Here is a 26,359-nt window from a genome sequence, read left to right on the forward strand (position 1 = left end):
CTGCCTCAATGTATCTCCAATGTGGTCGACAAGCTCAATCCGTAGAAGAAGGAGGTTCATTGCAGCCGTACTTTCCTAAGAGCTTGGAGAATCGTGGCTGAACTTGCCGACTTTGCAAAAGTTTATGGCAGCTACTGCTTGTCAGGAGACGAAAAAAACCCTTATTCTGCGTTGCCAACGTTGATGTAGGGAAAGGGGGCTCCAGCAACGCTTTTCTCGGTAATATTACTCCCATTCATCTATTCACCCACTCCACATCATCTAAGTTCTCCCATCCCACTCTAACAAGCCTACTCTCTATGGAACAGCTCATCCAGCGTGGCGGCCTCCAACCTCCGCATATCCAGCACAGCCATGCGTTTCTTACTGCGCGGCGTGAACCGCTTTGGCGGCACCCTGAACATATTACCTGGCGACAGGGGCACGGGCGTCTTCTAGTCACCACGCGCGGCTGGTGCCGACGTCTTTCGCGGAGCGTCCTTGTCGTCGTGGCCGGACGACAGGCTGAAGACCTTGTAGATTGAGCGGCTGGCGCCGAGGAGGCATACGCGTGCCGGGACTTCGCCGCGGGCGTCCGTGGCATTTTGTACGTCCATCCGTATCGGCGTGAAGGACGGGTCTTCGGGGAGTGTTTTCGTGACGAGCTCTGCCTGGATTTGTTTGTATAGAGGTGTAGAAGCTGGCAGGTTGTTTTCTTGATAGGGTACGTAATTAATGCTGGGAGACTGGATGGGTACCATAGTGACATTGGCGGGTTTTCCTAGAGAGGGGTTTTAGTAGAAGCCTTAGAATATGCAGTTATGAGTGTACCTTGTCTGTTCACAAGCAGAATTAACGTAGTGCTGTCCATGAACTTGACCTCGGCGATTTTGCCATCGTCTACAGATAGGGCAGCAACTGTCGTGGCGACGCTGCTGCTGATACCGTTGATGATGCGGATAGATGTTCGGAAGACGAAGACTGTCAAGCTGTCGGTTAGTGTGAGACTTGGCTGGTAGTCACGAGAAAGTACTGACACTCTTGATCCCGACCCTCTTCGGTCACGGCGGTGAAGGTGAGGCCATCAATTTCGTCCTGCAAAAATGTCAATTGAGCGTGTTGGCACTGAGGAACTTGAACACTTACGTCTCGTCTTTCCGAGCACATGGTAGAGTCGATCTTCGCAATTTTCTGGCCCAACCCAATCTTTGTCGGCTGACCAAATCGAACGCTCCTCTTCTGTGCTTCGGCAATATCCTTGAACACCCCATTCACGCGGGCAGTGAGGTAGTCGACCAAGAAGCCCACATTTGGGAAGGCCTTCAGGTATGCCTGTCCCTCTTCCTGGCGTTTGAGCTGTGTATCTAGCTCTTCGAGCATTGACGTCCCGCTTTCAGCTCGTTCCCAATTCGCCGAGTAATCGTCTGTGGCCACTTCGTCCAGGAATATGGCCATGGGGCTCTCGATGAGGTAGCGCTGCACGTAGACAAGAACCTTGCTGTTCTCCATTGTAGCCTCCTTTTCCGTCAATTCTTCGCTCGCCGAGTTCGGGGCCGCAAAACGGTCAATCTGGAATCGCATCCACGTGGAGAAGGCATGGAAGAGGTCGAGTTCGTCCATGACGTTCAGGAGAATCTTGTGTCCGACCATTGTAATGCAAGACACTATGTCCATTGCGCGGGTGATTTGGGCCACAGAGAAGCCAATATCGTCGCGCGAGTCGTAAAACTGAGCAAGGCCACGAAGGCGACTGAGAATGATGGCGCATCTTTCTAATGATGGGAGAAGATTTTCATGTATCAACCCGCGCAAATTCTCCAGTCCCGCAGTCACGGCCTTGTCCCATCGCTTGTGACCCTTGAAAAGCTGTCAGTTGCACATTTCATAGCGAGAAAAGCGTCTACTTACGCGCTCGGCCAAACTGTCAACCAACCATTCTCGGAGTGGCTCATGTGCATGGCCAGTGACAACTGTGTGGTAAAGAGCCTGAACAATATTTGTCGGCCCATGTGCTATCTGTTCCAAGTCTCCTTCGACACTTCGTAAGAACTTGGACGGCAGCTCCCTTGTGTTCTTATACTCTACTTGCATGTGGAGCTGCGTCTGCTTAACATAACGCAGCAGCTTCTGTAACGTGGTGAGCTTTGACGCTAGGAGAGAGATATTGATGGGGGACGAGGGTATAAAGGGCAGATCCATGGGAACCAAGTATACTGCCTGGTCGTTATCGGCTGAGGACTTTAGGAGGAGAGCGTGGGTGGAAACCTCTGGATGAGAGGTATGTTGAATGAGCTGAAGAACACCTGGTCTGTACATGGAGCTGGGAAGCGTGTATCGGAAGTCGCCGATGACGAAGGAATCGTAAATGCTGAGATGGAGGCGGCCATCACTCGTGCCTACCACCATGACAAAGACTTGGTCACTGTCCTCTGTGTTGAAAGGCTGGAACAGGAAGTCTATGCCAGTTCTTAATGTGAACACCAAGCCATCTTCGCTAAAGCCACAGTCAGCAACAGCATCTGAATCATAGCTGACTATACTCACCCTGCACCGGCGCTGGAACTAGGTAGAGGACTGATTTTCGGTAATGCAGAGTCTACCTCTAAGAAGGCGAGTTCTCGAGGAAGTTCCAACGAGGCCGGGCTGCCGGGTAAATTCAGCTCCTCTGACATGAGTTTTTGCCATGGTTGCGGAGGCGGCTGCCGGGCTTGCTTCTGCGATCTGCCCACTATGTTGCGCGACCAGCCGATGTGAGTGATGTTTGGCGCCGCTGTGTCATCCCCACAAACGCGAATGTGATGTGCAGCCTTGTTGTTCTCCAGGCCCATCAACCTCACGTACCCGTCACTCCAGCCCACAGCAAGAAATTGGCCTGTGATCAAATTAGACACTGCTCTCTAGTATAGTCGAGAATACCTTCGTACCGTCTGGTTTCCATCTCACAGCTTGGGGCTCTGGAGCCTGTTGACCTGGCTTCGCAAACTGGTGGATTTTGGACACAACGTGTTCTCTGGGGCGATAGATCAAAAGATTCTTCCCTTGTGCGTCCCAGCTGACCGAGAGGTCAACCGTTGGGTTACTGCATGGAAAGCCTTCGGCGACACGGTGGTCGAACTTGGTATCGCTGTAGTGCCGTAGCTGCATGGTTTCATCCATTTCGAATATACGAAGCTATCCGTATTAAGAGGGGAGTGATGACTTCTCGAAGGACCATTGCTAGTCCCGTGGGACGATTTGTTGACGGCAACTACCAGGCGTCTGAGTGTTGACTTTCATGGAATTGAGCTGTGAGATCCGCAGTTCAATTGGGTTCGGCGAATCTGCTTCGCGCAAATAGCTGTTGTTGTTTGGAAGGTTCACGACTTTTACAGATGTCGAAGTGTGAGTTGAGGTACATCAGGTAGGTACCTCTCGTTCGTAGGTCCCGCCCATTCATTCTGTGGGAACTGCACCCAGCGTTGTACCTGCCACTGACAAGGATGGGCTAGCGCCCCGCGCAACACTGTCACTGCAAGACGTGGTGGATCAACAGCTCGATCGCGGTGGAATACTTTCTTTCCTTTACAGCAGTACGGAGTATGGCCCAGGGCAGAGATGATGTTAGTCGATAAATAACTTCTTTTACTCGGAGCTTTCGCATCCCCTAGACTCTCTAAGATACGTTTCATTTCATGCAGCCGAATATCATGGCCGTTTCCCAGCACCGCAAGTCAACCCGCTGTTTGGAAAACTCATCAGTTGGCGCCCAGCTTTTGCTACCCCTGACTATCCCGCTCCAGTCTCAATCTAAAAGTAGCTACATTCTATTCGATTAGGAAGTTGTCTGCGTGAGACTTAATTTCCTTCGAGAAAGTGACCTCCTCGTCCTCTTCAATCAGAGAGACAGTGGTAACCTAGTTTATGCATTAGCTTCCGAACAAATAGAAACTGTCGAGGCGCAACTTACATCAACATCGATGAAGGGAGAGGTCTTAGAGAACCTGACCGTCATTGGGAAGAAGTCGTTCTCGTCGTTGGTCTCGGCCTCGAACTCGAAAGAACCGCTAGGGTTCTCATCCGAAACCGTGCCAATGTTCCACTCCAGTGAGTCGCCAGAAACCTCATACGAAGCATCGAAGCTCGATACCACAGGTTCGCTGGCCTGATAGGGGATGATCACGCTAACATCCTTCAATGTGTCGCCGCCCGTGAGCTCGTACTCGACCGTCATGTTGTACTTGTCTGCATCCTTGTTGATCCAAACAGTGAACGTAATGGGGCAGGCGCTGGTGTCGTCTGCCTTGGCCGTTGCTCTCCAACGCAGCACGCCAACTGACTGGTTGGTAGGGAAGCCGCGGGCAGTGTTGCTCATCTGGATGGTCTTGGTGCTGTTGAACAGGTTCTTGTCGACGTTGGGGTGCGTGCGGAACTGAGCACCGTGGGAGGCGTTGGCAGTCAGGTTCAGCTTGACCTTGGTCAAGCTCGGGTCCGAGATACGGAGGTTCAAGTCACCACTTATCGCAAGAGAGTTCAGGGCACCCTCTCTCGACAACTTGGCACTGATAGCTTCGTTGACCACGATGTGAATGGCGTCACGGCCAAGAGTAGAGGAAACGCGAGACTCTGCCGCAGGTTCGGGAACGTGAGCTGGGGTTGGCGTAACAAGGGGGGTATCATCGACTTCGGCCCCCATCTCGCCTCGAACGCGCTCGAACATGTCGGTGGTCTTCGACTTCTTGCCGAGTTGCATACCCTTGCCCTTCGGGGCACTCAGCCTGTGGATGTTAGCGGGCAGTCACCGCCACGTATTATCCACAAGTCACTTACTTGTTGAACGTCTTGTTCTTCTCAGCTTCGTAAGAGTCGTACGTATCCGTCGGGGTCGGGCGCGTAGGGGGGGTGTAAGTCGGGTAGTTGGGTGTTCTGGGCATACCACCACCAACGCGGCCGGCTCGAGCCGATTCTTTCCGCTGCATCTCCAGCTGCTTGGCCTTCCGCTTGCGCTCCTCTGTCGCCTCCAGCTCCTTGTTCTATCCTTACAATCAGTATGATGTATCTCCAGGTACTGGGTATCGGTCAAACGGACTCGTGCGATGATCTCCTGGATCCGCTCCTCGTGACTCTCCATCTCGAGGAAGGTCTTGATCTGGCTGATGGTCAAGTTCTCGCGGTATCCAAGCGTCACCAGCTCGTCGAAGGCGCTGAGAAGTTCGTATGCATTCTTCAGAATCTCTCTCTCGTCGAGGCTCTTGCATGTGCTGGTCACAACCTGAGCGAACAGGTGCAGGGAATCGATGTCTTGGAGGATGTTGGATTGGCGGTTGGTAATAAGAACCATGTAAAGCTCGTCCAAGGGCTGATAGACGAAGCGCACATTGTCTTGTTCGACGGTCGTGTGTTGGGTGCCGCTGTCGGCGAGCTTCGGGAAGGACGCGAGGAGGGCTTCAATGCGGGATCGTGGCATCTCCCTGAACTGACGGGAGAGGACAGCTTTCCCGCCGCGGGTGCAAATCGAAGCTGCGAGGACGACCTGAGAGCGTTAGCATGTCGATACCCAAAGCACAGCTGCCGCAAGACTCCTCTTACCATTTTGGCGGAGTATGGTGACAGGTATAGAGCGAATTGAGGAAGTAGGTGGACTGTCGCAATTCGACTTCAAGGTCCAGGCCGAAGGAGGGACCACATTGGGAGCTTGAATATTGAGGTCGGAATTGTGAATCTGGCCAGTGCACGGACCATACAACCTTACGTACAGCAGCCGGCACTAATCCGTAAATGGTAAAGCGGCAGCTGCCTCCAGAAGGCGCGTCAACCTGCGCCTACGGCACGTAGAGGGGTGGAGGTTGCACCTGGGACCTTTTTTTTAAATTCCCACGCGCCTTGGTCAACTCCACCTCATCCGTCTTGTTTGGCCTCAACCCGCCATATCCATACTCTTTGTTTTACCAAAGCTCCCTTTCCTTCCTCAGTCCATACCCACGGGAGCTACCTTCAAAGGAAAACACACCGGAAACTCAGAACTCTATACACACGAAATACTACCGAAGCGACCTCTAGCTGATACCTGACCCTTTGGCTTTCGTCAGCGTCATCGAGCGGACATCCGAATTCTCACGACCCGAACCTGCCAGACAAAGAGACAAGCGTCCCGACAGAGGCAACGTAATCTTGACCGCGAGACCAGACATCGCTGTACGAATTCCCGGTTGTAGCAGGAATGACTGCCGAAGCAGCCCCAGCCTCAACCCTAGGCTTTGAGGGCCAGCTCCACGAGGAGTATATTGACTATTCGGAGGACGATTCGGCAGCTCCTGCCGTCGTCATAGAAGGCGCCAACGTCACCTCAGTTCCCGCCGATGCCCACTTCGTCGCTGAGGAAGCGGAATACGTTGAAACGAGCACCTTAGAGCCGGAACACCAGACCATCGACGAACATGCCGATGCAGAGACTGATGCTATTTCTGTTGCCGCCGATGCATCACTACAGCCCGGCGACCTAGACCCCACTTATGGGCTTGAAGTTGATGGCCTTGATTCTGTTAGCGCGATAGAAGCTGAAGACTCTTACGTAAACGAAGATGAATCTCTTGCCTACGCCGATGTTGCCGAGCCCGAAGATGGTTTGTTCGCTGAGAATGAGATCAGTTGGGAAGACGGTCCGGCAAACGATGAGGACGTAGCCCAGGACGAGAAAAACGAGGGCGAGGACGACCAGGACGTGAACAGTCAGGACGAGAGCCCCATCACCCTTGAGAAAGAGGAATGGCAACTAGTGGAAGAGAAGGAAGGTTTCCCACAAAGCGGCCTGAGCCCCGCGAGAAATGCTGGGGAACAAGAAGAAACGGAAGCCCACGAAGCCGACCAAGAGCTTGCGGACTCTTCAAATAATGCAGACAACTTGGACGCAAACCTAGACGTGTTTGACGTTAACGATGCCGATGCTGGTCTAGATGAACAGCAAGCTGTCGAACCCCAAGACGAGGAAGTCAATGACCTGCACGAGATAGACTTCAACGACGGCAGCAACGTAGCAACCGTCGATGCCGTAGTGGACGCCAGCGATACTCACCCAGAGCATCCTCCAGACCACCAAGAGACCGACGGCGATTTCCCGACGGAACAGGATGCTGAGGATCATCCCATGGGCGAAGATATGGAATCGCAGCCCGAGGAAGAGCTTGAGAGCATCATGGCCGTTGCCAACGCTGACCAGGTCAACGATGAGGATACCCATGATGATGTCGTCAACACCGAAGACTACGACGCAGTTGCTGAAAACTCATCTATCCACGAGCACGTGGAATTCGATGACGAAGTTCTTGCCGACGCGCGATCGTCTGTGTCGGCCGAGACGCCAACTAACGAAGAGATGGAAATTCCCGTCGTCACTGTCTCGTACAAGGGCATCGACTATCCTTTCTTCTATGGGTCCCCGGACAGCCAAGGCAAGGAGTGTTTCTTCAATGACCTGTCTCTATTACACTGCAAAATGGAGGGTGTATTGGCAGGCTTCCGTCGAGAGCTTGCCAGTGAATTGGGCCCTTTTGACGAGCTTGTGTTCCAAATCGACGAGCTTGGCCTTGAGTTCACTGAAGTAAGTTCTCATCCGCCTAAAACACAGGCCCTGCTAACATACTCAAAGTCTAGCCAAGCAGAGGTCTTTTGGAACATCACATTGGGCCAGATTATTTCCGTGTTCGACTCACTGGTCAGAAACCAGAATGCTGATGCATCCAAGCCCCTCTATGCATACCTGACAACGAGGCCTAATTGCAAGAAGCGCTGGCTTTCGCTCGTTGACGATGCCTATAATGGCAAAGGACTCGATGAAATTAGCTACTATTTCGCATCTCGCGCACAGAGCGAGGTGCCCGACATCATGGATGATGAGCCTGACCTGATAGGAGAAGAAGATAACGCCGATGCTGCTGCGTGGCCGCAATCTCCCGCCGAGAGCGGACACGGTGAGCACAATTTGGATGATGCCGAAGGCGAGAATGAGGAGATCAACGAAGACGACGATGTCGGCGATGGCATCACCGGGGAAGACGATATTCAGTCGCAGAACGCCACCGGGGAGGATTCCTTGCAGCCAGACGAGAGCGCTATTTCGATGCCGGATGTCGAGGCTACCATGGTTGATACCGAGGCTTCTTTGATGGATGAATCCACCGCAGTTGCAGACATGAGCGTCGTTGAAGACGCCGACGTGGAAGATGCAACGGAGGATCAGCAGCCCCAAGAGAATGGGGAGGCAGGTAATGACGACCTTTCTCAAGTCACTCTATGCTTCTACCCTCATTTCTGTCTCTGCGCCACTTGCACTTCGACCTTTGTCGCAGACCAGATGGCGGAGGAAGACGATTTTCGGTTCGAGTCCTTGGTGCGAGTGACCAAGGAATCTGCTCGACAGCGAGGGCGTTCTCCCTTCGGCAATTTGCAGTTGGCGCTTCCCGAGGGACTCCTCTCGCAAAGAACGTTCCGCCATTTGCAATCTTATTCAGAATCCAGCATCACATTTTCTTCGACTGCAGACGCTGACGCTAGAACCCAAGCTCCAGAGATCCATGAATCCGACCCACTCGCCTTGGAAACGCAGGAAGCTGCTGCTCTCAGCACTGCTGCTGACGTACAGAACATATTTGACGATGCAGACGCAGCAATCATCGCAGATCAGATCGTCGACCACGCCAATGAAAGCTCCGCAGAAAAGGTAACCCCTAACACCAGTGCCACGTCTACCTTGAACGGGGACGAAGAGGTCACCTACGAGAACGAACTTGATCTGAACGCCGAACTACCTGATACCGAGGACCTTGGACCTGAGGTTACCGTCGAAGACGATGGTCTAGCAGAGATCGACTGGAGAGAATTTTCCGGGCAAGGGGATGATGAGATTACCGTAGAGTCCCCTTCAGCCTCTGGCAAACGCCAGAGGTCGGATGTGGACGACCTGCTGGATGCTGAAGCTCAACAAGGTACGCTCAAGAGGCTCAAGAGATGTTGAACATAATGAGCTAACTTGCTATTAGACGTCAAGCGTCGTCGCCCATGAGCTTTGGGTAACATCCCAACTAACCCCTTTTGGTGTGTCACTCGACGCGATCGGATCTAGGTCCACTGGGCTTCCGCTTCCCGACGTAGACCAGTCCGATGACTAGACCACAAAACAGCCCGATTCCATGGCCACCGACATTTCGAAGACGTGGATGATATACCCGGCAAGTAGGGCATCGCGATCGGCGCGACCACATAGCCCTCGAGGTAGGTTTCCAAAATTGTTGTTCCCACTGACTTACAGCTTTCCCAACTTCCAACCATTTCCAGGCGGTGACCTGGCAATTCCACGAACGACATACCCCCAAATACCGTCCTTCCCTGGAGCTTTTCGATACCCCCTCTGTTCTCTTGCGATGTTGGTGGATTCTGGCGTAAAATGGGGCTCAAAAGCGATGCGATCACCTTCGTGGTTACGGTCGATCTTGTACAATAAGACGTCTCAAGGACTCGAGAGGTGGCCATGAATTTGGTCACCAAGAACGGCCCGCTAAGCAGGGTGAAGTGTACGCCTGCTTTCTGAAGATTTTTTGAGAAAGAGTTGGACGAGATCAACGTTTGCATCCGTTGGGCTATCTACTTGATGATCAGTCACTTTTGGACCCTGGCTTGAAGAGAGATATTTCATGCCAGCAAGCTGAGGCGTCTATTTTCTCCAAAGGAGCGGCCTGCATAGTTCTACCCGAGGTATCTGACGAAGAACACGCATATTTTACTTTACTTGACTTGATGAGGGTTAACCTGGCTTCTGTCCGAGTCAACTGTATCAAGCTCCGCGAGCCATGATCTAAACAAGTCGCTGCTTTCGCACATAAACCTCAACCTAATGGGCGAGTGTGACCGTGAATAGCGACCGTAAGACTAAGCTTATCCAACGTCAGTCATCAAACAAGACCTGTTTAAATGGTACACGTAAATGGTGATGTGCAAGTGAGACCATTCAATCTGACCTGAAAGTTAGGATGCTTGCGCCGCGGGTCCCTGCTTATACAACGATACGAGCGTGATTTCAGCAGTCTCTTCTCTTCCTCATATTTTCATCTCATGTTGTGCCCTCAGCAGTCTTTCGAGACTTCAAAAGCACACCTTAGTGGTGTAGACGTTCGTGAGCATGGCAGCATGAAGATTGACACGGGGATACAAGCAGTCAAACCCTGGCATGGGCAGAGCTCGGGCGCGTTCTGCAAGTAATTAAGAGCTAGTAGATGGTCACTGGGGGGAAAGTATATCACGGTTGGGTGATTTAGCTGGTAAGATTAAGGCCTGTCAGTGATGGAAAGTTTTTCCGAGCTGTTGGAACTTTGAGTGTGGTAGTACGGGCACAACACTAATCAACTACTTGGACTGCCTACCTATATTAAAGACGTCGTAGACGTGTTGATCAGGTACGGAGAGTGATAGAGTTTCCCTAGGTGGTTTGCCGTTTGGCCCGCCCCCTTGAACGGGGCAAGACGAGGGAACCCCTGCCGTTCTTCCTTCTGATTTTTTGCGACAAACGCTCGTTCTCTTCTTCCCATTCTTAAGAGGACAGATAATGGCAGACTTACTGTGTACGGATAGGTCCCTCCGTATCGGAATTTTTCCTTTGGTGGTGTGCTCGTTTCGACGACCGTTCGCGCTCAATGCGCTCGCTACCTCTGCCGCGGATGCCGCATTGCTTGAGCCCCTTCCCTTACTCCACCTATCTTTCCTCCCCTTCTAGGCCGTTAATTGAAATGTAGGAGGAAACGAGCTGTCAAGTAACGGACGGGTTCTCTTGTTTTTAATTGTTTCCCAACGGCTCGGATGGGGGATCCGGGGAGCGAGGAGGAGAGGATCTACTGCCACCAGTGATATTGGCAGGGGGGAGCGGACGGTATTTCGAATTACGTGAATGGCACCATGGCTATCGTTTCTTACATGTGTTGTGCTCAATCCGTATTACCTAGTGCCGACGGTCCCACGTGAAAAGCAAAAGGCGTTGGTCACGAGTTACGGCATGGTATTGCGCCTTCCATTCCTCTTGTCGTGGACACTCTTACCTAAGATATGGTAAGGGAAATCAAGGGTTTGACACGAGAAAACGGCTTGGAAGGGCTTGGGACGTATGGAGAGGGGACAAGCAAGGTCTCAGTCATCTGCTTGATGGCTGACTGATAACTGAGCCTGTCACTCTCTTTTATCTAACTGTATTTTCAAGTGGATAAGAAGAAACAGAAGCAGAGAAACGGCAGGCCGTCGCCGGCTTCGGGCACTATCGGCAAAGCGGACTCGAGATATTCCCGTCCGCTGGGTGACAGACTGGCAAGACGAGAGTGACGAGTGACGACGACGGCTACCGCAGTAGGGATGCGCGGTAAGGATGGGCAAAGCGTGAGATGGTGGCTGTGGCTGTTGGTTTAATTAACGAGGGCCGTTTTGGTGGTGGTCGTGTCGAGACTTCGTGGGTGCAAGAGTGGGTTCGGAGGGGGACTGCCAGGACTGGGAGAGGGCGGAGGTGGTGTCAGGGGAAAGAGAGGGAGGCAGCAGTCACCAGTCACAGTGTCATTCTTAATGAACCTGTTTCAATGGGACCCCACATGGGTTGTGAGAGAAAAAATAGAAATGCCGATTTCTGTCGTGGATCGGATCTTCGTATGGAGATTTGCAGGTGGGAAGGGAAGCACTGACTTGTTCTGTACGGATAGTGTCGACTGACGACCGAGAGGACCACGCCTCCCGCCATTTTTCGTATAGGCCCTGCTGTTTGTTCATGGGGGAGAAGGATGATGTTCCTATACTCTGTACATGACGCTAGAGACCTTATGCCATTGGGTGCCCTGTTCATTGAAGGTTGAGTGAGAGTCTGCAGTATTCTCTCCACTGCTTGCACAGTTGGACTTCTAGTGTCCGTTTCGTTCAGGGGTTCATGGGCTCAGCGTGGATCGAGGATGAGACTAACCAAGGTACCGCCCCTCAAGACTGACACTCCAAGAGGAGTCCTGGAGACTTGGGGAGTCTTTGGGGAGTCTGCTGCCAACCACGGCCCCCTGTGGATAGAGGTGGTGTCCTGCTTTGGCGCCCTTAGCACCCCTGTCGGAGTCGAGTCGAGTTGCGTTAGTAAAGGGACCGTTTTCCAATTGTTAGCCCCTGCTTGCTGCCGCTGCGATGACCTCAGTGATGAACGGCGTTGGTATGGTGACCATGTTCCTAAGATCTAGGTAGGTGAAGACATCGTGAATATTTAGGGAAGCGGATGAGTGGTGCGATAGGACGAGTGTATGTATGGATAGACATGGGCAGATGAAGGAGAGGAATAAGAGAGTTTGAACACGAGAAGAAACGGTACGGACGAAGAAGCAACCAAGCCTTGGCGTCCCTGTCAGGAAATCGCCTTCCGTCCAAAATCGCATGCGAAGCCTGTTCCATCCTCTCTGGATTTCCGTCTGACATCCGTCCAAGGCTTCTGGTTGTGCTGGTGTGCCCAAGGTGTATAAGATTCAAGTGTTGGCCACTGGCCTGAATCGCTGCATATCGTATCAGTCCAAGGCATGTTTGTACAACATCGTTCGTGGTTTGTTCAGAACTAGACCAAACCAAGTCGGGCCAAACCCACCAGGCTGAGCGTTTGGTGATGACAGGAACTTTTCGATGCTCCCCCGGGCCTCTAGGGCGTGCGGCGTGCCCACTGCCAGGTCCAAAATGGACAGCTTGGCCTGGCCCTTCCCAAGTTCCTCTAGCGGCAGTGGCCCCCCCTCCGGCCGGCCTCAGCCCCTCGACCCTCTTGCCTTGAGCAGTCCACAGGTACCTATCTGAGGTACCGTACCGTGTAAGGTCAGTAACCCCACCCGCATTCAACAAGTCTGGCGTCCGCGGCCAAGTTCGTTCCTGTCCTTTCGCACAGGCCCGTCTGGTATTTTTAGGGACAAGGTCACCTTTTGAGTTTGTACATATGTTCACAGGTACCTCTCGATAGGTACCAACACTACCTTAGCTGTCCGTCTATTCGAGCCACCACAAGTCCACAACCACAAGATCCCAGCTGAATAGCACAAGGAAAAAAGAAGGGAAAGTGCGCTATCATGAAGAACGCGTACGCTCCAATTTACCTGTCCAGGTTTGCCAAGCAGGAGATGCCTACCTACCTCCATGGACATGGACATTGGGAGCATAGAAATGCCAAACACTCTGTACAAAGTATGGATCAGATACCTAGGTGACCTGACCTGCTTCGCATCTCGCTGCAGGGCACCTCTTCAACCCTTCCCAGGGGCCTCTGAAACTCAAACCTGTCCCTATCTGGCTGGTTGGCATTCCTCGACACGCACCTACCCACTGCGAAGTCAGACAAGACCACATTCTTCCTGCACCTCAGTCTTCCCACCACCTTACTTTACTTGCCTTACCTAAGAAAAGGTACCTATCTACACTACTCCGTACGGATACCTGACGTACCTATCGACCGACGCAGCAAAAGGTACCTTGCCATTCCGTTACCGCCAATACCTTGCTTGCCTTCTGCATCGCCTCGCCTTAAGGTATTGCCGCACCTCGAGAACCCTCGAGAGGTACCTGATCCATCTCACTGCTGTCTCCGAACCTGTCACGCTACGTACCGCTCTCACAGTTTTATCTGCAAAATCCCACGAAACACTCTCCCTCCCCTTTCGGCTTTCCATTTGCGCCAGCCAACCATCCCCGGCCCCGACACACCTCTCAGTGACACCAAGACCACGACGACTCCCTCGACTCCACGACGAACGCCCACGATCCCATCACGACTGCCCAACACCCCTCCCTCAACTGCGACTCCCCGACCACCTAGAGTCCCCCGGCTCCCGGATTTCCATGTGTCGCTGCTGACGAGGTTCGACGTTACCACTCCAAATCTCTCTCTACCTCGCCCGGCGCGAGCCTCGCAAGCTCCCCTTCACGGGACACGACACTCTACAGCGACCGCATTTGCCTCGGCGCACAACTCTAATCACAACCGACGCTCTTTTTGCTGTCCGTCGCAGTCGACGCGCTCATTTTTTGGCAAGATGATGTTGGACGAGAAGTACGTTTGCGACTCGGCCGGCCTTTGGGTCGCCCTCCAGACCCTGCCCATACGTCCACCTGGCCTTGGAACCCGAAATCGCTGACAGACCACCCGCGCAGATACATTGGCCTAGGCCTCGCCATGGCATCGAGTTTAGCCATTGGTATGCATTTCCTTCCACAGTTTTTCGTAGGCTACATCGCTGACAATACTCGCCTCACAGGTATCAGTTTCGTGGTTACGAAAAAGGTCCGCGATTCCTGATCGCCAGAGTTGCCCTCGGCACTAGTTACAATTGACCTTACAATGTACGGGAGCTAATCCTCAACTGTAGGGTCTCATGCAAGCAGAAGAACGTCATGGTTTCGAGGGCGACGGATTTGTATACCTCAAGAGCCCAGTCTGGTGGGCTGGTATTTCAACTTGTGAGTCTGCATTAGACCTCAACTGAAGGTGACGAAGCCGCTAACACGTGCGTAGTGGTTGTCGGCGAAATCTGCAATTTCGCTGCCTATGCATTCGCGCCTGCCATTCTCGTCACGCCTCTCGGAGCCCTCTCTGTCCTGATCGGTGCTGTTCTGGGTTCATACTTCCTCAAGGAAGAGCTTGGAGTTCTGGGTCGTCTGGGCAGTGCAATCTGTCTAATCGGCGCCGTCATTATCGTGCTACATGCGCCTCCAGATGAAGATATCCAGACTGTTGACCAGATCCTGCACTACGCCATTCAGCCAGGTATGTCTACAATTATGTACAATAATGCGACCAAGAAATAACCCCTTTGTCAGGCTTTTTGTTATACGCCTTCACTGTTACCGTCTTTGCAGTCGTCATGATTTACAGAGTCGCGCCGCTCCACGGAAAGAAGAACCCGATTATTTACCTCTCCATTTGCTCAACGGTTGGATCAGTTTCGGTCATGTCTGTCAAGGCCTTTGGAATCGCCCTCAAGCTCACTTTCGCCGGAAACAATCAGTTCAGCCACCCTTCGACTTATGTTTTCATGATCCTCACCACCGTTTGCATCCTGACGCAGATGAACTACTTTAATAAGGCTCTTGCTCAGTTTCCCACCAACATGTAAGTCAAAGAACGCCAAATCTGTGATTGCCAAATGGCGCTAATAGGGGACCATGTAGTGTCAACCCTCTCTACTACGTAACCTTCACGACCATGACCCTATGCGCCTCCTTCATCCTTTTCGGCGGTTTCAACACTACCGACACGGTCAACACGATATCCCTTCTCTGCGGTTTCCTGGTCACCTTTACCGGCGTCTACCTGTTGAATCTGTCAAGATCGGACCCGAACGGACACAAGTACGTTGCAGGCCGCGGCGGCGATGATGCTACCGGCACGGACATGATCTCTACAATCCAGACTCGTTTGAGTATGCAGGCACGCCGGAGTGGAGATCCCCACCGGATGAGCATTGGCAGCCGCCATGGAGATACAACGGGGCTGATGAGGGCCTACGACGAGGAAGCTGGTGCTGAGTTCGGTCTCACCGACCTGGCCGACGAAAGCGACGACGAGAATGACCACCGCAGAGCCAACGGGAACGCCAACGGCCACTCGAAAACACACAATGAGACAATTGAGCTTCAGAATCAGAGGTCCGACAGATGAGGAACCTGGAGGATGAACCGTCTGTTTTCTAGTTATCGGCCAACGCCGAGGCGGTGATTGTCTTTTTTCTTCGAAGCATTTCTTACCAGGGGCCCGAATGGGGGGGGCAGCATTGTACATTTTCGCGAAAGTCAAATGACTGAGAAGTTTTCCACGACATGATCGGATTCATGAAAGAGGCAAAGACCCACGGAACAAGGCGCGCGCCCCGAGTGAGGGAGGGGAAAGCACCTAGGGAAACCAGAATCGAGCTTTTCCCTGCACTATTTCACATCTGCCACGGCACGAGGAGTATTCACTGGGCAACGGGAAGGATCACTATTTGGGGGCGTTTATCGGGGTTTCCAATGGGATACTGGGCGTGCGGAAAGCACCTCTTGTTGTACGATTAAGGGCAAGGCGAATGGGGGAGAGGTGTATGTGTGTGTGAGAGAGAGGCATACCCTGGTCCGCCTGGAGACTGGCATCTTCTGTTCACTGTCCAAAGCATTTCAAAAACCATAGACGTAGGCCGAGGCCGAGGCCTAGAGCCTCGCGAATTGAGCATCATGGACCGACTATAAACCGCCATCAGGTAGTAGCATAGTGACAGGATTGACAAGTAGCAGCGGATTGGACTGCTTTGATACACAACATGACAGTAGCCTGTAGTTGGTAGTATTCACCTCCCTTCGAGACCAGTCGTTTATAGATGACATCACATAGTGGACTGCAGATTACTGTTGAATGATTTCGTTGCTCATTTCATGGTTTGTTCTACCATTACAAGCCAGTCGCAACTATCCGAATTCCCTTTCGCAGAGTGATGCGAATGTTGATCAAGACGCCTGAGTAGTTATTCCACCCCCGTCCTCCCTTTTTTGCTGGTTCTTTTTTCGCGCGAAACACCCCGTTTTTTGTATTCCCCTAGTCTGGTATTGGAAGAAAACTAGGATGAACTAGAGACAGAAGCGTGCGACAAAAAAAAGCAGACTCGAAAAATCCCCCTTTCGCGCTGAACAGCTTTCCAGTCCCTTTTTTTTTACCATCCGGCGGGGCTGGAAGAGTCAGCCTGCTCGACAGAAGAAACCTGCGGCTGGGCAGTCTCCTACGACTGAGCCTCGGCCTCCTCGCCAGCCTCGGGCTGCTGCTCCGCTTGTTGCGCCTCAGCGGCGGCCTGGGCCTGGGCGGCCTTAGCGCCGTAGTCCTGGGACATGGGCTGGACGACGGACTGCTCCTCCTTGGGCTCGAGGATGGAGACGGCGTCGGGAAGGGTCTTCTGGGGGCCGGCCTTGCCCTCAGGGTCGGAGCCGCGCATGATCTTGACCTTGATGCCGAGAACACCCTGGCGGAGGAGGACGTGGCGGGTGGCGTGGTCGATGAAGTCCTTGGCGGGCTGACCAGAGTGGATCATGAAGCCGTCGGTGAACTTCATGGACTTGGCGCGGGCGGCGCGAAGCTTGCCGGAGACGACGACCTCGCAGCCCTTGGCGCCGGACTCCATGATGAAGCGGAGGACACCGTAGCAGGCGCGGCGGACGGCGAGACCGTTGAGGAGCTTGTAGCGGAGGGACTCGCACTGAGCGACGGCGGAGAGACCGCGGTTCTGGACCTTTGCGGCGTAGAGGGAGACGGAGTTCTCGGGGAACTTGAAGCGCTTCTGGATGAGCGAGGTGAGCTCGCGGATGCGGCGGCCCTGCTCGCCGAGAACCTCCTGGGTGTGGGTGGCGCGGATGATGATGTCGGTTACCGTGGGGGTGACGCGGACCTCGACGCCGGAGTAGCCCTCCTCGGCCAGCTCGCGCTGGAAGAACTCGTTGAGCTCAGCGTAGAAGACGCCATCGGCGACGAACTTTCTGCGCTTGGAGCTATATGGAAAAGACGAATTGTCAGTAAAGACTGTTCCTCCAAATATTCATCTTTTTCTTTTCTGCTTCAAGCATTTCGGAAATTCGAGATTGGCGAAATTTGGTGACGGGCGGGGGGGGGTCTCGAGGAATTGTTGCATTGACAACAGAGGAAGGACAATTCTTACATCTGAGTGCCTGGAACAGCCATCTTGACTTTCGTGTGCCCGGGTTTTTCGAAAGGGGGGGGGATAGTTGGACGAATTGTTTGAGTGTCGACGGTTTCGTTCGGCGGAGGGGCGGAAGGTTGAGAAGTGAGGTTGTTCGAGTAGTCCACACTTTGCCCAATCGTCAGTGCCCCGGGATCGATTTTGCGCTGCAAAAATTGAGCAAATTCTGTGTGCCCTAGAGAAGCGGGCGATAAGGGGAAGCCTTTGGTCTTTTGTGGTCTGTGCTGCGTTCTTATCGGGACGCGCCAGTGGACCCCACCTCACTTGCCAGCTGTGATGACCTGTCAGGCGTAAAGTGCATTTCCCCCTCCCGTCTGGTCATCAACATCGATACGTACCCTATTCGAGTGCTTTGCACGTGCTGGACAGAACCAGCTGGCTGGCTGATCATCGGGACATCGGGAGAGAGAGCTCCGTCGGCCGGTAGTGGGGTTTCAAGGGGCCAGCTTCGGCTTGGTGGGGACCAGAGTCGTGGGAATTTGGAGGTCCCCTGTTGGGTTGCAGGCTTGCAGCGTGCTGGCCATGACAGTGACGGTCACAGGGGAGCTGAGAGCGTCGGTGGGTGACATTTTGATGCTTGGAATCCAGACCAAACTGCGATTCATTACCAAATATTTTGCTGCCTTGCCTGCTGGTGGTGCCCTCAGCAGATGGACTTGACATGATACTCATCAGATGGTATTCGCTAGGTATTCTATAATCCTACCAGAATCCAAATTCCTTTGCGAAAAGGCTAAGGTACGGAGTATCCGTATATCACGCAAGTTTGCTGGTCTGGAAGAGGGCCATCAAGCACTGACTCTGCAAACCGTGACGTCGGCTCTCTGCTCTCAGCCCCGCGCTAAGCTAAGGGACCAGGTAGATGGTGTGGATCAGCCGTTCCTCCCCTTCCTGCTGCTCCTGCTCTTTGCGACTGCGCAGTAACAAAATCAACCCCAGACAGCCGACCTCCGACCTGACAACTGCAACCGTCCCTCCCCACGCTACCTGACCTTGCCTCCAAACCTTACCCAGCCCAACCCTCCGACCTCCAACATCGTGTGGTTGCATTGGGCTTCTTTGGTCTCTTCTTTTCCCTATTCAACCTCACTACCCTCACTGAAGTTGCGCAGCTTTTCTGCTGCTCTTCTTCCAGTGAACTTATTCACCTACAAACACTTACGTCCCGGGCCTTCCGCATTTGCGCGCGGCCATGCTCCAGTAGCTCAAAGAAGCATCATCTTCCACATTGCACTTCATCATGGAGGCCAGGAAGGTAAGCCATTCGCCCTTTCTACTGACTATTTTTTTTTCTTGCGCAAAATTACATGAAATGGGAAAGGCTGACCATGGTGTGTTTTAAAAAATACAGGTAGTCGAAAACGTCCAGTGCATCAACGGAGGACTCACCTCGGTCGGCACCTTGCGCTTGACCGATTTCCACCTCGTCTTCTGCGCGCCACCTCCTCCCAAGAACCAGACCACCAACCAGACCGATCAACCTCCTCCGAAACCTCGAGAATCATGGATCACCTATCCCATTCTATCGCAGTGCATACTCCGACTCATGCCTCCAACCCATGGCATACACAGCTCTATCCGCATCCGCTGTCGCGACTTCATCTTTGTCACATTCAATTTTGAAGACAACAATGTTGCTCGAGACGTCTTTGAGTTTGTGAAGCTCAGAACTTGCAAGCTGGGCACCATCGAGAGGCTCTTTGCTTTCAGTCACAAACCCTCCAAGGCTGAGCGACAGATCAATGGCTGGAGCATCTACGATCCCAAAGCCGAGTTCCGGCGTCAGGGCATCAGCGAGAAGTCATTGGACAAGGGATGGAGAATCACCAACATCAACAAGGACTTTACTTTCTGCGACACTTATCCTGCCGTTCTGGTGGTTCCTTCTTGCATCTCAGACAACGTTTTGAAATACGCCAAGGAGTATCGTTCTAGACACAGAATCCCGGCCCTGAGTTACATTCACGCAGACAATAACTGCACTATTACCCGCAGCTCGCAGCCTCTTTCAGGCATCACTAGGAAGAACAATGTGCAAGACGAGAAGCTGGTATTAGCTTCATTTGCACCTATCATGCCCCGAAGCAGCATTGATCAAGACCAACCTCCCCGCCTGAGCCAGTCAGATATCTCTGAAAAGTCATCCACGGATGGAGAGCTCTCTGAGCAGGTTGCCGCAGACGATGAGCCCAAGATGTTTGATGAAAACGGCAAACGCCTCATCTACGGTGCCCAACAAGCCAACATGATTGTCGACGCCAGACCTACTGTGAATGCTATGGTCAATCAGATTGGAGGAATGGGTTCCGAGCCTATGGACCGCTACCCAGGTGCCAAGAAAGCCTTCATGAACATCGAGAACATCCATGTGATGAGGAAGTCGTTGGAGAGCGTCATGCTTTGTCTCAAGGATGCCGACCTGTCTCCTCTGTCCCCTGATCAGAATGCCCTGGCTGCCACCAACTGGCTGAAACACACGCAAGCTGTTTTGAATGGAGCTGATATCGTCGCCAAGCAAGTATGGCTGAAGCAGTCACACGTCCTCATTCACTGCTCCGATGGCTGGGACCGAACCAGTCAGCTTAGCGCTCTTGCTCAGATCATGCTGGACCCTTTCTTCCGAACTATTGAGGGTTTCATTGTCCTCGTCGAGAAGGACTGGCTTGCCTTTGGCCATATGTTTAGGCTTCGATGTGGCCACTTGAACCACGAGGACAACTTCAAGGTCCAGAACGACTCGATGGCAGGCTCAACCATTCAGCCCGGAGAAAATGATGGCCGCGCAGATGCTTTCCAGAACGTCTTCACTGGTGCGAGGCAGCTATTTAACCCCAGCAAGGAAGACAAGGCCGAACTCGATGCCATCACCGAAGGCTCTACCGGAAAAGTCGCCAAAGATGAGGCTACTGTTCCTAAGATGGTCAGCCCTGTGTTCCACCAATTTGTGGACTGCGTCTATCAGCTTCTCCGCCAGAACCCGACCAAGTTTGAGTTCAACGAGAGATTCCTTCGCCGGCTTATCTACCATCTCTACTCCTGTCAGTATGGCACCTTCCTCTACAACTCCGAGAAGCAGAGACACGAGGCTCGTGCCTCTGAGCGCACTTCTTCGGTCTGGGACTATTTCTTGTCCCGCAAGCCAGAGTTCACCAACAAGGACTATGATCCGACCTTTGATGAGTATGTCAAGGGCCGTAGCCGCATCATAGTGCCTGACATGAGCAACATCCGCTGGTGGCACCAACTCTTCAACCGGACTGACGAAGAGATGAACTCACACCTCAACGCCGTGGCGACCGCTGCAGCCAACAGAGCTACGGCCATGAACGAATTGCACCCAACCACGGAGGATTCTTATGCGAATAGCCAGCCTGGAACCCCGCCCCATTCCGCCGCAAGTCTCAAGCCGCCGTCTCTCCCTACCAGCCAGTCGGTTATGGGAGGTGTGGAGAACACGCACACCACGTTGACGCCTGATTATCAAGAGCGACAGGCTCCGGTTCTGCGTCGCAGTGTGTCGGCTGAGAACTCCAATACCTTCAGCGCAGTAAGGGATGGAATCGCGGGCTTAAATATTGGCAAAAACGTCAGTGGGATGCTCAACAATCTGGCCGGACGCAGCGCCAGCCCTGCCTCCACCTCGAGGGTTACAAGCCGCAGCGAGCAAGAGCTCAGGGAGATGACATAGGGCGTCATGTTCGAACGAATGCACGAAGCGCCTTACACCGTCGAGGTGAATAGCGCTACAATGAAACTCGACGCCGAGCTCTACTACCAGGAGAATTGGGCTGACTCGACTTATACACTTAGCAACTGGGGCGATTCAACGGTCTGGGAATGGGGTACCAGGGCCGTCGCCAACGTCGCCACCCTTAGTAGAGATTGGTCAAACTTGACCGATGGCTTGGCCGAGGACATGCCTGATGGAGATGCTTGTGCTGACGGTATCACCCGCGACGACGATGGCGTCTGTGTCAATGGAGATGCGTCAGCCGACATCGACGCCAGTTCCGACACGTTCTTGATTCATTCTCTTGGCCGTGTCTCGACGGAGGATGTCGCCGATAACAGCAACTTCATTTTGGTGAACTCGAGCACGGAGGACTTTTCCGCTGAGAATGGCGGATCTTTGGTGGACTCAAGCATGGAGGATCTGTCTGCCGAATACGGCGGATCTGTGATCTCCAGCCACTAGCCGCACAAGACTTCCTAGTTCGACATTTCAGGAGTTTGGCATGGACTTGCTGCATTTTCATCTCACGATACGAAGGGCACGAAAGAAATGGGGTCTCTCAGCAAATGCAAGTCAAACACGTTTTCCTCGGAGGGAAATGACTGATTTACGGCTTTTCATGATAGCGAGCCGGAGTTTTGTACAAGTACTACGACTTTTTTTCTTCTTTTTGACGCTTTCGCCCCTTTTTTTCTCGACCTTCGTCATGCTGGATACCCAGCAATTCGTTTCCTCCTCGCTCTGCTTTTCGGCGTCCAAGAGATGTGGTTGAAGACAAACTTTTTGCGTCCAAGACTGGGAAAGGGTCCAAAACGGGATATGGGGATGAAATGGGTTCGTTGATACAGCAGCAACGCGGTTCGGAAGGGCAAGAGAAAAGTTTGCGTGGATGGAATTCACGCGCAGAGAGACGAGAGATGGGAGGGAGATGGAGAGGCTTGGGGGTCCGTCATATAGATCCACTTGGATTTTCGAACTCCTGTGTACTCTTGATTCCATAATTCTAATCAGCCTGAAGCTACTCCTCGTTCCCGTGATAATGTACCATGTGCCATGGAGTGCCCGCGTGAAGAGGTCGTCGTAAGTGTACGCAGCGCAGACCCTGTACGCAGTAACGAGGTTGCGACAGTTTCTTTTTTTTGTTTAATCTTTTTTTATTCTTTGGTGTCAATTGCTTCATCTGCCTTGGCTCGCCTAGTGTAAAGAACATAGTCTATATCCGACCGCCTTGCGTCTAGCGAAGCCTTTTTTCACGGTTTTAGAAAACTGTCCGTAGCCATTCGTCATGTCCATATCCCATCATGCTTCATCACTACAAGAAGACCTCAAGGTTGATCTCAAGGGTGCTCACAGGGTATCTGTCGCGTAGGTTAGTATCTGATGGTCTAGATTCGGGTTCAGAAAAGGGGAAGGGGTGGGTTGATCATACCTCAAGTCAAACTTCTCCAACACGGTAGGGTGCAAGATGCCGAACTCGCCGATGCGCGCCTCCTTGCCACCCAAACGCAGGTAGATGGCGGCCGCGTGACCAGCGAAGAAGGTGGGCTCATCAATCTCCTCGATCCAGTAGCCGTCAGTCTTGCTGGGGTTCCCGACGACCTTGAAGTCGACGCTCTTGCCTGCCGTCAGACCCTCCTCATGGGTGAGGAAAGCTGTACGGAGCATCAAGAGGACGCGGTCGAGAAGACCGTGAACAACCTCAAAGCCGCTAGTCTTACCGTACCAGGCAGCAGCGAAGTGGCGCTCGTTGCGAGCCTTGCGCTCCAGAGACTCGTCCTTGAAAACGACGTCGGCTGACTCGAAGATCTTGATGGGGACGCTGTGCTTCTTATTCTCGCGAATGGTCTTGAGAAGACCAGGGACCAGGGATGTCCGCACAACCTGGTACTCGGCGGTCTTGGGGTTGGCAAGCTTGACAGCAGTCTTGCCGTCGTCCTTGCGGTTCAGCCAGCCGAAGTTCTCGTCGTGGCTGCACAGAATCAGAGGCATAACTTCGCTCCAGCCAGACATGGCGGCCTCTGTCCGCACAATATCGGCGAGCTTGTTGATCATGAGAGGCGCTCCAATGGTAGCGCTCTTGTTGGGAGAAGATCTAGGGAGATTGTTGTAGCCGTAGCAGATGGCCAGATCCTCCATAACGTCGCATTGGTGGAGCACATCGGCACGGGTGACGGGAATTGAGACGCTGAGGAGGTTGCTGTCCTTGTCGGAGGGCTTGGCGATGTAGGCCATCTTGTTAAGGAGCTGGCACATCTTCTCGGGGGTTTCACTGAGGCCAGTGCAGGCGTTGAGGTAGTCAATCTCGACATCGATTGTGCGGGGGGCGAGGGTTGGTGTCGTTCTTGATGCGCCGTTGTGCTCGGAAACGATCTTTACGGGCTCGACGGTGAAGGGCTCGGAGCAGTATTGCGAGAACATTGTGACCATCATGTCGCAGACAATATCGAGCTTGGTGGCGTCCGTCGCTGTCATCTCGATGAAGACATTCTTGGTGTTGACGGTGATCTTGGAGTGGTCGCCGTTGATGATGGGTGGTAGCGAGCAGACTACTCGGTTCTTGTCGTAGATGACAGGGTAGACGGGAGAGTCCTTGATGATGTGCAGGTACCTGCCGAGATGCTTGTCACTCTCGTAGAACTGCATCAGCTCCTCGCCGTTCATCTCCTTGGTCTGGTTCAGGGGCTTGAACTTGATATCCTTGGCCGGCAGAGCCTCGTATGTGAAGGGACCTTCTATCGTGTCAAGATCGTGGGTTCCGATAGCCACCAATGTTCTTTGTCTCGCCAAGTTCATGTGCAGCTTGTCCTGGAGGCCGATGAAGGAGTCGTAGCTCTCCTGGGTGAACTTGATGTTTCTGAGAATGGCACCAGCGACGAGGGGTCGAATCTTGCTCGTGTCCTGAGCAACGGTGATGACGGAGGCTTCGGGGTTCTTGGGCTCTACAACCTTGTAGTTGGGTGCGGCGACCTTCTCCCTGAAGATGTTGAGCATGAGCGCGATACCCTCGAAGCACAGCATATCGTATCGGTTGGCGGGGATCTCGATCTTCAGCTGGGGCGGCTCCTGCACGCCATTGACAATCGGTCGGTCGTCATTCTCGGTGTCCTCGTCGAGCTCGATACCGAATTCGAAGCAGAGGTCTTCAAACTCTTGGGTGGTGAAGCTGTGCGGGTGACGTTCAGCAAAAGGGAGTCTGGGGATGGCGGGGTCGAAATGTGTAGATCGGGGCGGGCGGTGCCAGGACGGCGCAACTCACTTTTGGCCCAGGGCCTTGTACAAATCGTACTTATTGACGGATATGGTAGGCATGGTGAGGATTGGCGAGTCTCTCGAGGATACAGAGGTCCGGCTATCGTCAGGGGCAGGAGAGGATTCAAGCAATGGTTAATTTCCGTCTCCAATATGGCCTTGAGTCACAGAAATTTTGGGGACACTCGGAGGTGAAGCAACTGCATGCACGCATGGAAGGTTCGCCGGGGCGGGATGAAGTTGCTGCTTTTAGAGGTCGGTGGGAGTCATTTCGACTTCATCGCACCCATTGGAGGGGCTGCGGGGTTGAGGGGCAGCAAAAGCAGCGGTCGCACTCGGCTGCTCAATTTTCCAGGGTCCGATGTCAGAGGGTGGTCCGTGCCAGCCGAAACCGGGACGGGCAGCAGGAGAAATGGAAGCCATAAAATCACCCATATGCCTCTTCGGTGCAGGCCCAACGACAGCTGGCGGCCAGTGCACCCAGCCGTGCGCACATTCCAGCTACGAGATGTTTCGCCGCTGCTGGAAGGTGGAAGGGACATGCCATCGACACCTGAGCTGTTTGTTCGTGACGGGAAGGTTTGACAGGTACCTACCTCACTGACAGCTCGTAGCTACCCAAGGCGAATAGGTACTTGCTGGTCGAGGTTTTGGCAGTGCAGTAAGCGCTGGATCTCAGTAACCACAGCCATGCCTGCCCAAACACTCAGATTCGGAATAAAATAAAATATGAAGTAGCTGTCCCATAGCCTCCCCCCTCCATGAACGTGAGGCGGTGCGTACCTAGGTAAGGTGAGGGTAGCTTAGCTGCATGCCGAATGACCCCTCCTCGGCTGGTCACCCGGGGAACATCTCAGCAGGCCAAAAAGGAATGAAGCCGGACTTGAAAGGTTAGATGCCTTAGATTAGCTGTTTGAATAGTGCTATGGTGCTGATGGAATTGGCGACAGAGGACGCACAAGTTCCAAAGAGACGTGAGGAAGTTGGGTACGTAGAAGAGGGCACGAGGGATACGTCAGTACCTACTGCAAATCCGCTCTTCAGCTGTTAAGATGCAGCAGCAAGCAGCAAGCAGGCAGCCCCTCACCACAGAGAAAGAGCACCTCCTCCTGCACCCCTGCCTTACGACATCCACCACCAAGAAGTTCCGGGTACGTACCTTCCCTCTGCTACACCTTGCCTAAGGCGGTCACAGATACAGGCTCTCGTAGGCGCCTGGAAATGCTGTTGCCCATCTCCTAACGACTGAGGTGGCCACCACAGCTGATAATTTAGGTGCGGTAAGGTAGCCCATTTCTGGTAGGGTGGGACAGGACCAGGAGGAGCAGAAGCGAAAGTCGACCTCAGAAACAGCACGTCAAACTTCCCTTCCCATGCCTCGTGCTTCCCACTATCTATCTCAAATCAACACCCGACCACGCTTCTCCTCCACTACCTTACTGCCATACGAACCTCACCACGACAACTAGCTGTACCTTTCGCCAACCTGACGTCGGATCGTTGGCATGGTCTGCATGTCCGCAACCTCCTGATAATATCTGCCATACCACTATCCCGGTTGCGTCGTCTCAGATTTTAGAGCCCCCCCAATCCCACAACGACCGTCGCTCGCCCTCAACCAACCCATTGCATCACCCGCACGCGATCCACTCCGATCGCTCACAACCACGACGTCGACTCT

The 26,359-nt window shown here is 53.2% G+C and overlaps 8 protein-coding genes across 8 annotated transcripts; 3 read left to right on the top strand and 5 right to left on the bottom strand.

Annotated features, from left to right (window-relative positions):
* Positions 1-158: 158 nt before the first annotated feature.
* Positions 159-3,343, bottom strand: BDP81DRAFT_368350 (anaphase-promoting complex component Cut20/Apc4). The gene is made up of 7 exons (XM_060586557.1): positions 2,904-3,343; positions 2,524-2,851; positions 1,888-2,473; positions 1,126-1,836; positions 1,017-1,074; positions 811-960; positions 159-760 (listed from the first exon to the last, which is right to left on the bottom strand). Exons 1-7 carry the CDS (start codon positions 3,133-3,135, stop codon positions 435-437), a joined length of 2,391 nt encoding a protein of 796 aa, XP_060449110.1. The 5' UTR covers positions 3,136-3,343; the 3' UTR covers positions 159-434.
* Positions 3,344-3,551: 208 nt separating this feature from the next.
* Positions 3,552-5,649, bottom strand: BDP81DRAFT_342735 (adaptor complexes medium subunit family protein). Its single transcript, XM_060586044.1, has 5 exons — positions 5,545-5,649; positions 5,045-5,488; positions 4,786-4,988; positions 3,926-4,733; positions 3,552-3,872 (listed from the first exon to the last, which is right to left on the bottom strand). Exons 1-5 carry the CDS (start codon positions 5,545-5,547, stop codon positions 3,783-3,785), a joined length of 1,548 nt encoding a protein of 515 aa, XP_060449111.1. The 5' UTR covers positions 5,548-5,649; the 3' UTR covers positions 3,552-3,782.
* A 446-nt stretch (positions 5,650-6,095) lies between these two features.
* BDP81DRAFT_164529 (uncharacterized protein) lies at positions 6,096-9,017 on the top strand. The gene is made up of 3 exons (XM_060582083.1): positions 6,096-7,552; positions 7,601-8,216; positions 8,514-9,017. The coding sequence occupies exons 1-3, from the start codon at positions 6,176-6,178 to the stop codon at positions 8,963-8,965; spliced, it is 2,445 nt and encodes an 814-aa protein (XP_060449112.1). The 5' UTR covers positions 6,096-6,175; the 3' UTR covers positions 8,966-9,017.
* Positions 9,018-9,774, bottom strand: BDP81DRAFT_164525 (uncharacterized protein). Its single transcript, XM_060582082.1, has one exon. It carries the CDS (start codon positions 9,577-9,579, stop codon positions 9,070-9,072), a length of 510 nt encoding a protein of 169 aa, XP_060449113.1. The 5' UTR covers positions 9,580-9,774; the 3' UTR covers positions 9,018-9,069.
* A 4,381-nt stretch (positions 9,775-14,155) lies between these two features.
* On the top strand, positions 14,156-15,640 carry BDP81DRAFT_458619 (magnesium transporter NIPA-domain-containing protein; the record flags this gene model as incomplete). Its single annotated transcript, XM_060593435.1, has 6 exons — positions 14,156-14,177; positions 14,238-14,263; positions 14,349-14,439; positions 14,495-14,746; positions 14,800-15,091; positions 15,151-15,640. 6 exons carry the CDS (start codon positions 14,156-14,158, stop codon positions 15,638-15,640), a joined length of 1,173 nt encoding a protein of 390 aa, XP_060449114.1.
* A 1,087-nt stretch (positions 15,641-16,727) lies between these two features.
* On the bottom strand, positions 16,728-17,677 carry BDP81DRAFT_312461 (40S ribosomal protein S3; the record flags this gene model as incomplete). Its single annotated transcript, XM_060583806.1, has 2 exons — positions 16,728-17,487; positions 17,655-17,677. The coding sequence occupies 2 exons, from the start codon at positions 17,675-17,677 to the stop codon at positions 16,728-16,730; spliced, it is 783 nt and encodes a 260-aa protein (XP_060449115.1).
* A 1,259-nt stretch (positions 17,678-18,936) lies between these two features.
* BDP81DRAFT_458621 (protein-tyrosine phosphatase-like protein) lies at positions 18,937-21,384 on the top strand (the record flags this gene model as incomplete). The annotated part of the gene is made up of 2 exons (XM_060593436.1): positions 18,937-18,951; positions 19,048-21,384. 2 exons carry the CDS (start codon positions 18,937-18,939, stop codon positions 21,382-21,384), a joined length of 2,352 nt encoding a protein of 783 aa, XP_060449116.1.
* A 1,178-nt stretch (positions 21,385-22,562) lies between these two features.
* Positions 22,563-24,894, bottom strand: BDP81DRAFT_342745 (phenylalanyl-tRNA synthetase). Its single transcript, XM_060586045.1, has 3 exons — positions 24,686-24,894; positions 22,859-24,592; positions 22,563-22,787 (listed from the first exon to the last, which is right to left on the bottom strand). Exons 1-3 carry the CDS (start codon positions 24,736-24,738, stop codon positions 22,742-22,744), a joined length of 1,833 nt encoding a protein of 610 aa, XP_060449117.1. The 5' UTR covers positions 24,739-24,894; the 3' UTR covers positions 22,563-22,741.
* Positions 24,895-26,359: the final 1,465 nt, after the last annotated feature.

This window comes from Colletotrichum phormii (assembly GCF_030913505.1).
Source record: "Colletotrichum phormii strain CBS 102054 chromosome Unknown BDP81scaffold_4, whole genome shotgun sequence".
Classification (NCBI taxonomy): Eukaryota; Fungi; Ascomycota; class Sordariomycetes; order Glomerellales; family Glomerellaceae; genus Colletotrichum; species Colletotrichum phormii.

Excerpts from the sequence above, each read along its gene's own strand:
- BDP81DRAFT_342735 (XM_060586044.1), bottom strand. Across the intron at positions 4,989-5,044 it reads TCCAGGAGATCATCGCACGA|AACAAGGAGCTGGAGGCGAC; the intron begins GTCCGTTTGACC and ends TTGTAAGGATAG. Across the intron at positions 4,734-4,785 it reads AAGAACAAGACGTTCAACAA|GCTGAGTGCCCCGAAGGGCA; the intron begins GTAAGTGACTTG and ends TAACATCCACAG.
- BDP81DRAFT_342745 (XM_060586045.1), bottom strand. The coding sequence starts at position 24,738 with ATGCCTACCATATCCGTCAATAAGTACGATTTGTACAAGGCCCTGGGC. Across the intron at positions 24,593-24,685 it reads TACAAGGCCCTGGGCCAAAA|CTTCACCACCCAAGAGTTTG; the intron begins GTGAGTTGCGCC and ends TCACCCGCACAG. Across the intron at positions 22,788-22,858 it reads TTGGAGAAGTTTGACTTGAG|ATACCCTGTGAGCACCCTTG; the intron begins GTATGATCAACC and ends CCTACGCGACAG.
- BDP81DRAFT_164525 (XM_060582082.1), bottom strand. The coding sequence starts at position 9,579 with ATGCAAACGTTGATCTCGTCCAACTCTTTCTCAAAAAATCTTCAGAAA.
- BDP81DRAFT_164529 (XM_060582083.1), top strand. The coding sequence starts at position 6,176 with ATGACTGCCGAAGCAGCCCCAGCCTCAACCCTAGGCTTTGAGGGCCAG. Across the intron at positions 7,553-7,600 it reads TTGGCCTTGAGTTCACTGAA|TCTAGCCAAGCAGAGGTCTT; the intron begins GTAAGTTCTCAT and ends ACATACTCAAAG. Across the intron at positions 8,217-8,513 it reads CCAAGAGAATGGGGAGGCAG|CTCCAGAGATCCATGAATCC; the intron begins GTAATGACGACC and ends CTAGAACCCAAG.
- BDP81DRAFT_368350 (XM_060586557.1), bottom strand. The coding sequence starts at position 3,135 with ATGGATGAAACCATGCAGCTACGGCACTACAGCGATACCAAGTTCGAC. Across the intron at positions 2,474-2,523 it reads AGTTCCAGCGCCGGTGCAGG|CGAAGATGGCTTGGTGTTCA; the intron begins GTGAGTATAGTC and ends CTGTGGCTTTAG. Across the intron at positions 761-810 it reads TCTGCTTGTGAACAGACAAG|GAAAACCCGCCAATGTCACT; the intron begins GTACACTCATAA and ends ACCCCTCTCTAG.